Source organism: Phytophthora cinnamomi (genome assembly GCF_018691715.1).
Source record: "Phytophthora cinnamomi strain GKB4 chromosome Unknown Contig0, whole genome shotgun sequence".
NCBI lineage: Eukaryota > Oomycota > Peronosporomycetes > Peronosporales > Peronosporaceae > Phytophthora > Phytophthora cinnamomi.
The window spans coordinates 2,390,105-2,399,668 of record NW_027150933.1 but is presented as its reverse complement, the minus strand read 5'-3'; the positions used below and the strand labels follow the sequence as shown (position 1 = coordinate 2,399,668).

At 54.0% G+C, this 9,564-nt stretch overlaps 2 protein-coding genes across 2 annotated transcripts; one reads left to right on the top strand and one right to left on the bottom strand.

Moving 5' to 3' along the window:
- Window positions 1-372: 372 nt before the first annotated feature.
- Window positions 373-1,437, bottom strand: IUM83_02020 (putative EndonucleaseReverse transcriptase; the record flags this gene model as incomplete). The annotated part of the gene is made up of 1 exon (XM_067925916.1): window positions 373-1,437. One exon carries the CDS (start codon window positions 1,435-1,437, stop codon window positions 373-375), a length of 1,065 nt encoding a protein of 354 aa, XP_067800921.1.
- Window positions 1,438-5,403: 3,966 nt separating this feature from the next.
- Window positions 5,404-5,820, top strand: IUM83_02019 (uncharacterized protein; the record flags this gene model as incomplete). Its single annotated transcript, XM_067925915.1, has 1 exon — window positions 5,404-5,820. One exon carries the CDS (start codon window positions 5,404-5,406, stop codon window positions 5,818-5,820), a length of 417 nt encoding a protein of 138 aa, XP_067800818.1.
- Between the last annotated feature and the right edge of the window lie 3,744 nt (window positions 5,821-9,564).

Sequence of the window (9,564 nt, the reverse complement as noted above, 5' to 3'; positions counted from 1 at the left end):
ATCCTCGCGATGGGGAATGTAGATTCCGTGTTGCGGATGCCTCGGGTGAGGACGCTCCAGCCGTGCATGCTGCGGAATAGAAAGCTTAACAACATCTTCGGAAGGGGTGTCATCCCTAACATTCTGTACGACCTTGCACTTTTAATTACTAACCAGTGTTGTTTTTACGAGCTTCGCACTCAATCCGTGTATCTCACTCAATCCGAATTTTACGGTACTACCAAATGCCGTTTAAGTACGAAGCATTTGTTGTTGTTGTATTACGTCTTCGCGTCAATCTGTCTTACTGGGAGCCTAGGTGTAAAGTAGCTAGTCTCCGGCATAGGGTAGTATCCGCATACGTCAAGTCGTCCTCACATGGCATCCATGCGATTATGGCTCCCACGAATTTCTTCCACTCGGTCGTGTTTTGTGCTTGGGTACGAAGCGTGAGAAGGTCAGTTTTGGTGCGGAGCCGGCGTCCTTGCTTGGTATTGCGAAGGTCTTGATCCAAGATCGTTGGTAGCGTGGTGCGGGGCGTCCTCGCCAGCCACCTTCAGTAGAGCTGTCGAAGCAGCGAGCCATTTGCATGAACTCTGGGTTGCGATCCGAGCCGCGAAGAACCTGTCCAAAGAGTGCCCATCGTGCCTTGGTGATGCGGTAGCGCAGCAGTCGAGCGTTACAGCGCTTGTAGAGCGCTGCGTTGGAGATCCGCTGAGGGTAGCGGACGCCGACTACTTGGCGAAGTTGTCGGCGATGAAAGCTCTCAAGGCCGAGCACGTCCCCCTTCGTAAGCGCCCACGTACCGCAGTTGTATAGCAAAATCGGCAAAACGTAGCTGTTGTACAGGCGAACTCTGGTGCGCTCGGAAGTCGACGAGGTTCGCAGCCATAATGTCCACATTCGGTTGAGGGCGGCACGGGCGAGCTGTTTACGGCGCGAGACGTCTTCGGCATCACCCAGAAGCGAACCGAGTTTCTTGGTGTCGCGCCATGCTTCCTCTTGGGCGCGGACGTGACGAGTAGGAGTACTGGTTGATGCGCGAGCAACCGCCGTCAGCTCGGTCTTCGACGAGTTCATGGCCAGCGACCAGCGAGCCAAGATCGCTGGGGCTTGGTCTTGGATGAAGGCGGTGGCTTCGACGGTGCGGCACACGAAGTCGGCGTTGTCTGCGTAGACGATCATATCGTCGAGGAATGCACGGCCAACGTCGAGGGAGTCGGCGAGATCGCGTAGAACAGCTTCTAGGTAGACAATGAACAGAACAGGAGAAAGTGAGTCGCCCTGGGGCGTGCCGAGGTTGCTTGTGAACGGGTTCAGCGTGGTCGATCCAGATCGGAGCGACAGCGTTGTGTCCGGGAGCAGGAGCTGGATTAGGCGCACTTCGTCGTCGTCGAGGAAACTGCGGAGCACGTCCATGAGCTTGGCCCGGTCGATGGTGTCGAAGGCGCGCGACAGGTCAATGCCGAGGATATGATATACCTCGCGATAGCGTTGGACACGTGCAGCGATCCAGCGGTGGGCCCAGACGGCATCGGCGGTGCTGCGAGTGGGGCGGAAGCCGCTCTGATGTTTCTAGAGATACCCTGCAACGTTGCCGGCAATCCGGCGAAGTACCACGACCGATAGTGTTTTTCGATTGGGCGGAGGCTGGAGCACTCGCCGGGAGGCTTGTTCGGCTTGGGCAGGCCAATCCGTTGGCCGGCACCAAGCCGGATACGTTGACCTGTGGCGAATCCTTAATTGATGAGCTCAACGAGCGGTTGGGTGAGCGCATCAGCGCCATACTTGAGTAGTTCTGCTGATACGGCATCTGGGCCGGAGGGGCGGCCGTTCTTGAGCCGACGGAAGGCGCGTTCGAGCTCGGCTGGGTCAATCGGTAGCTGCAGCGGTCGGCGCTCCGAGTCGGGGTGGATTACTTCTCGGGATGGGTCATCAAAGAGAAAGTGAAAGTGCGCTCGCACTAGGTGGTTAGCTCGGTTAGTAGAAAGAACTAGTTTACCTTGTTTGTCTTGGATGTGTTGGCGGGGGCTCGGCTAGCGAAAAAGTGCCCGTGTAGCTTCGTAGACGCGACTCGATGTGCTGAGTGACTCGATCGCTCCTGCTTGGTGGTCGAGGGCTTGGTTCGCTAGTTCGAGGCAGCGGGTTCTGATGACATGGAGGATTTCGTTCCGGGTCTTGCGCAGCTGACAAACGTCGGCACTGGTGTCGTTGTAGATTTCTAGGCGTAGCCGCTGCTGGAGGTAGGAGAGTGTATTTAACTGCGGGTCGGCGAAGCGGCCTTTGCTGATAGCAGGCTGGTAGCCGACGGAATCTTCGGCGGACGTGTAGGCGTGGCGGAGAATGCAGTACCAGCGGTCTTGGGGGGAAGCGGTGCTCAGAGTCTCGGCGTCGTCTTGGAGTGCAGCGGCGAGGCGGCGTTGGTAATCGGTGCGGGCGTCTTCATCGTAGTAGAGTCGGCTGCGTGCGAGGCGTGTTTCATCGTCACGGGCGACGTGAGTCTGGAAGCGGCGTCGGGGGATGTCGCGAAGATTGAAGTCAGCAGTCACTAGCTTGTGGTCGGAGTTAGTGAGGGTACCGCCCCATGCGTGGGCATTCGTGCAGAGCTTGAGGAAGAACGCCGGACTGAGCACGTAGTCGATTTGATTGTAGATGCAGTGTCCGACGCGTCGTTGCGTCCACGTTGTAAGATTCTTGGCACGCTTGCGGAAGAAAGTGTTAGTTGCAGTTAGTCCATGTAATTCACAGAAAGCAGCGAGTAAGTGTCCATTGCGGTTGCGATATCCGCGGGCCCAGTTGCCTACGAAGTGCTCGCCGTCGCGAGGTTGGCCCAGTTTGGCGTTGAAGTCGCCGAGAAAGGTGAGGTCGCGCCGGGGGAGCTTGTTGTGTGTCGTAGCGAGGTCAGCGTAGAAGCGGTCGGCTTCCTCGATGCTGCGGCCGCGTATGCGTTGATGATGTTCATGCGTCCGCTTCGGAGCCGTAGCTGGAGGACACCGATGCGGTCGGAGACGGCCCACGCGCTGGTGACGTAGCGGCGCTGGTGAGGCGCCACCACAAAGCCGATGCCGTAGTGGGGGTTAGTACATTTCAGGGTGATCAGAGAGTAGTTACCGATGGACTGCGAGGCTTCGGTGCATATCTTCGTCTCTTGGAGGGCAGCAATGTCGACGCGGTACGCCGCGAAGTCTGCAGGAAGCGTGTCGAGCTCCTTGCGCTCTGAACCAATGGAGTTCACATTGAACGTACCTAAGCGAAGGAGGCGGGGGGAGAGAGATCTCGGGGAGGGTGTTGTGGGAGTAGATGTGAGGGATAGACTTGTTAGAGACCGGCAAATGCTCGAAAGCACTGCCTTAAAGCGACCGGCGAGCATCAAGCCCGTCAGCGCTCCGGGAGGGCGTCACCCCAACCCACCAAAAAGTACGAAGCATGACTATTTAAATCGCACAACTAAAAGAGTGAAAGGTGTAATGATCACCACAAGTCTGTAAGACAGGTACTGAGGTTTGTGCAATCCAAAACCCAGGCCGATCGCATGTTATCATTTTCGAAAGGGATTAATACTTGCAGTCTCCCGATGGATTAATAAAGCGCTGATGGGTCCCATCGGAAAAATAAAAATATGGTGTTATTACATTACACGATTATAGCATTTGGGAGTTTTTCGTTTTCTAACCTTGGGCGGGTGGCAACAGCGAGGAACATGGTCCTCGGGATGAAGCGTTTGCTTTGCCGGCTACGCGGAAGCAGTGTCTCGTCAGCGAGGAGGATGTAGCTGTGCTTTCCCTTGTCGGCGTAGAATCACTTCTCGTCCACGTGGACGACATCGAGCATCGGCTCGAACTCGAACGTAGACTCGTCCACGGGTGACAGCGCGAATTCGAGCCGGGGCAGCTTGTTCTCGTCCGTGAGGGATGAATTTATGCGCGTGGAGCGCCGCTCCAGCAGCCCTCAACGCAGGAGGGAAAACACCATGTACGTATAGACACTAGCAGCTCGGGCAGCGTCCCTAATCACCTGCCGTTCGTCGATGGGGACAGCCTCAATCTTTGACCGAATTTCATCACGATCGACGCGCTTTCTTCCGCTTCTGATTTTGCTCTTGCATGCGTCTGTAGTTGATCAAGCTGCCCTCTCCTTGCAGAAAGAACACCACATAGTTGCGGTTGTGGAGCGATCACGTCCTCTCTCCCTCGCCACCTCGGACAGGAGACCACGCGGCAGAATTCCGTCTAGGCTGCGCTCTAGAGCTTGTAAACAAGCTCCCGTCGCTCTTCATCCGTCAGGTTGGCCATGATCGATCTTGCCTTGCTTCTGGAGGCTCCTGTACGGCGTTGCGGAAACCTTAATAATGAGTGGTGATGGTTGAGATCTAAGGATGTCCGTCCTGGTGTAACTACGTTAAAATACGCGAAAAAAAAAACTATCGTCTAATAGCCGCGGAAGGCGTCGTCATTGATATCCAATCAGATCGCGAAAAGCTCTGTTTTTGATGGAGTTAGGCCAAAAATACGATTTTGTGGTGATCATTATCAAACCGAGGAAGTTGTTCCGACTACTGTATTATATCCGTTTGGGGCAGTTGTGCCGTGGAAGAAACAATTAAACTACATATTTCCTGTTATTAAAGAAAGATGAGAGAAGTACTATACTACAGCAGAACCTATCTATTGTTGTGTTGTGCGGTCCCCAAATTGAAACACATAGCTGTTTCGGGCGAAGCACGGGTTTGTTAGGGTTTACCTGTGATGGCTATTACGCCGCGTAGGCTACGAGAAATAAACAAATTGTGACAGGACGTGCTATGTTTCGTCTGCTTTTCATTTCGACTTGGCGTCAAGACCCCCACTAGCCCCAGCGCACTGGTTAGAGGCATCGGAAGGAATCCAGCGCACAGATGGGGAACAACAGGAAACCAAGCCAACACCAAGACGCTCATGGGGGAGAGGAAAATGGCATCCATCCCGCCCGAGCCAGGAGGCAAACCTCCTCCCCACTCACGAGGGGAAGAGAAGCAGGAGTCCCCGCGAGAACCCCCAAAGGAGCTTCGCCACGAGTCTGAGGAAGAGGATACGCCGGATCCTGAGCAAGAGCCCGAGAAACAGCGAGTTGGGTCAGTGCACGAGACTCCCGGGGCGGAAGTAAAGCCAGGGGAATCCCCGACCGAAGATCGCAATGCATCCTTGTTGATGGGAGACGCCACTGGGACTGCCCCAGAGGAAGCGACCAACAAGGCCATTCAGGGAGAACGGTCTCACGGCAGGAACGGGACCGAGCCGTTCGAGGAACGTCGAGAGCCAACGGGTCCGAAAACAACAGCAGGAGGAGGGCACCAGCATCCAAGGACTTCATTTCCAAGATAGGGACAGAGAGAAGTAAAAAAAACATGAGCAAGAGAAGCAAGAGTAGACATCAACAGCACTCGAAATGGCGGTAGCCCTGCGAGAGGAGATAACGTCAGTGGAACAACGCCACCCACGGCGTGAGGGATGGTTGAGTATTCTTCAAGAACTGTTCAAGAAAGTGCATCACGGGCTGGAGATCAAGGAGCCGATTCAGTCCAAAGCAGCACAGAAGCTGCCGGACCTCACCCACAACGAGACCCTCAAGCTATTTGACCTGTTTGAATATGATTTAGTAACTGAGGACCTAACGTACGGCGTATGGGAGGCACGCGTGATTAGTATCTGCAAACGAGTGTACATCATGCGAGACTCACTCGGCTATGCTACGGATCGACTGCAAGGGCAACTGCGCCTAAAAAACGCCCCGATGTTCAAGAATTGGGCAGCCAAGGTGCGTGGGCAGAGCAATGCAACTATGGAGCAGCCTTTCGAAGTCTAATTGTTCGACGAAGGAACGTACGACTCTGAGAAGATAGCAAGACTGCGTAAGGCATGTGAAAAGGAAACCAGAAGTTCCAATCTCCGAGAAGGAACAGAAGAAGAATGGGAAGTGATCAAAGGGCTCGTACAAGACACCATTGTGTGCCGAAGATTTCCTCCGTTCATGAAGCAATTAATGCGAACTGAAGAGCGACTGCGTATCCTGGGCACGATGCAACCGCAAGTTGAAGAACACCTACGGTTCTCGCTGGATAACGAGAACCCAGTGTGCATTGTGTGGTGGGCCTACTTTGGCTCACTAATTTAGCTTACACGTTGCGCTACGTGTATGAGGAGCGTAAGTACTTAGTAATTACTTAGGTTAATTATATTTGAATACACAAATATAATTTAAATCAGACAAGACTCCAAGTGACTAAGATTAGGTAAAATGAGAACTGTATTGTTTGTAAATTAATCTTCCTCCTAAATCTGCTCAAATTGTTCATCATATATGAAAGGGGTTGACAGCGGCTTCCCCGCCAATATGCACGTCTCTAATTGGTAGAAATATGCTGCTTTCTACCAATAGGATCTTTGGGTATGTGTAAACCACTCATTGTGGTGACTCACTTCAATGTATCCATTGGTGTGCCTTACACCAAGGTGAGGAAGTATCTAAAACCTTTAACAGATATTTATCTGTTAAACCATAAGTGACTGTTGTCACTTGTGACCGTTGTCATGCATAAGTGACTGCTGTCTCTTGTGTGTGTGTAACCCTATTACAGATTGTGTATCAAACCACGAATGGAATCTTGACTGTTGTCACGTGTGTGTGTGTAACCCTGTTACACCACCCCCCCCCCGTTAGGCTTAGACGGGTCGGTTTCGACGCGTCAATTAATATTGACTGCTTGTCAATTGTTTGTGCTGGGGGTTTCCGTGGTCATCGGTAATAAGCACGACCAAGCTGAAGACTGCCATTGCAACAGAGGGTAAGCTCTCTGTTGCTGAGTACCATACACGGCAGGGCAAGGTGCGCCGCTACCACAGGAACAGACAACGCAGTGTCTGTGTACGATTCTTCGATGTCGACCGCGTCTGTGCGTCGACATCTCTATACGAATTCATGTTGCTTACTGTGATCGGGTAAGCAAGCGCCAAAGCACTTCGAGGCCTTCTCGAAGCGAGGCAAGTATTAGCAACTCCACGCTGTTGCGGTGGAGGCTGGTGTCCGTGCGCTGTGCGCACTGTTCGTCCCGGCGGCGGTGCGTGTTAGCAACCGCGACCTCAACAGGTATACTATGTGTATACCTGGAAGGTTCAATGGTCTCCGTGCTAATTATCTAGCACACGAGTCGTCAGGCGTTGTAGATTACTACAGCGCTCGCACTACCTTCTTGCTGGTAGTGCGTGTTGGGTTTCGTATTCCTTCACCATGTCCGGAACGTCTTCCATCAGGACGTCCCGTGGTTCCCACGTGTCGTGTTGGGGAGGGAAACCTCTCCAGCGAATGCGAAAACAATCCGGACCTCGGATTGTTTTCCTATGATCAACAATTCGCTGGACGATCCAGCGAATTTCCCCGCGTGAGTCTCGCAGCGGTGGCGGAGGTGGTGGAAACACGCTCCGATGGTCAACGCCGTGTTGACCTTCATCTCGTGATGCTCCACGACAAGGTGACGGTCGTGGAGTACCTACAGAGCGCGGCGGTTGCCACTCTGTACCTTCGTGTCCCGGCTGTGGCGGTCTCCCAGACCGCCTTGAACGTGCCGGTCGGGCTGTAGGCCCGACTGTATTAACTACGACTACGCGCTGGAGAGGAGGGTTTCCCCGGCCGAGTCTGTCTCTTCGGGTCCGACGAGCCACTTGACTCGTGCTGGAGGTATGGCTTTAACCGCCCGACATAAAATGTCGGATGGAGCCGCATGCTAGACGGTATGTCTAGCGTGTATGCGTTGCCGTGCCGTGCCAACACAGTGAACGGCCCGATGAAGCGCGGAGCAAGCTTGCTTGCTCCGAAATCTGAAACTGCATGTTTAGGCAGGTTTTGAGTATCTAGCAAAACCAATGAACTCACTTTGAATTGATTTGTGTTGCGCCTGCCAACATTATCGGCATTCAGCTTCTGACTATCCACAGAAGTTGCAATCGCGTCTTGGACTACCGAATTACGGCTTGTCTGCGATGGATGAAGTCAATCACATCCGAGCTGAACGAGTTCAGCTCGCTCTCCGCAAGAGGCCCGGCCTCTGCGTGGTTCTTCGCGGTGTCTGCGCCCTGCGCAGACCCGTGTTCCTTGTTCCTTGCGTAGTCTGTGCCCTGCACAGACTCGTTCTCCTTGTTCTGGGTGTCGGCGCCCTGCGCCGACCCTTCGTTTTTCCTGCCAAGGTCTGCGCGGGGCGCAGACCTGGTTGTCTTGTTCCTTGCCGCGGCTGACACTGTGCAGGTGTCAGCGGCCTTCTGCGGTTGCTGTGTTGCAGGCGTAGATCCTCCCCCACTTAAAGTTGGAGCCACCACTCCTAGTAAACTCGGTAAACGTGGATGCCGCATGGCATTCACGTAGAACGGTGTATGCCCTGTCGAGGCATGCACCGAGTTGTTGATGGCGAACTCCGCCATCGACAAACACTCGTTCCAATACTGGAGCGAGTGAGCGTAGCTCTTCAAAACGTCGACGAGCACGCGATTCACGCGCTCGGTTTGGCCGTCCGTCTGCGGATGGTCCGCAGTCGACATGGAAAGCTGGCTCCCAAGAAGTGTAAACACTTCTTGCCACAGGTGCGCTGTGAAGCGCGGGTCTCTGTCCGACACGATGTCGGTTGGCATGTCATGGTGTTTGAACACCATGTCAACAAACAGACGGGCCGTCTGCTTCGCAGCCATTTCTGCCGGCACCACAGCTAGATGTACCATCTTGCTGAAGCGGTCGACGAAGACCACAACACCGGTATTTCCTCCGCTGCCCGGGGGAAGACCAAAGATGAAGTCCAAATAAATGGAGTTCCAACACTCCGACGGTGTTGGTAGTGATTGCAATGGGGCCTCCGCAAACGGCGCAGGCTTTACGCGTTGGCACGCCTCGCAAGCACGGACGTACTTGCGCACCCACTCGTACTGGTGGTGCCAGTAGAAGTCGCGCGTGAGAAGGACGTATGTCTTCTCACGTCCGAGATGTCCCGCAGTCGGGATATCGTGGTATTCGTACATGATCCTGAGTCGCAGGTCATGGTCATTCGGCACGACAACGCGATCCGCGTTGTCGACGACTGCGTTATAAAGAAGCAGTCCGTCGTGCACCCGATGGCGGTGTGCACGCGCACGAAGGTGCTTGGGCAACTTCTGATCAGGCTTGTCAGAAGGTGCTATACCATAGGCCAGCAAGAGCTTCGTGTCCGCGTCGTGCGCGTACGCGGCCTTCACGTCGTCCAACAGAGACGATGTGGGTGAGCTCGTTCGCATGGCGTCAATGGCATTGACGTCAACAGCTTCTGCATAGTCCGGCCGACGTGATAACGCGTCGGCCACTACATTCAATCTTCCGGGTTTGTATTCGACCCGGAAGTTATACTCCGCAAAGAATGAGAGCCATCTCGCCATTCTTTGTGATATGTGTAGCGACTTCACTGCGGTGCGCAGTGATGCATGGTCGGTGTAGACCACGCACGATCTACTTCCAAGATAATACATTCGGCACTTTGCGAGTGCGTACTTCATGGCAAGGCGTTCCTTGTCATGTACCGGATAATTACACTCAGCT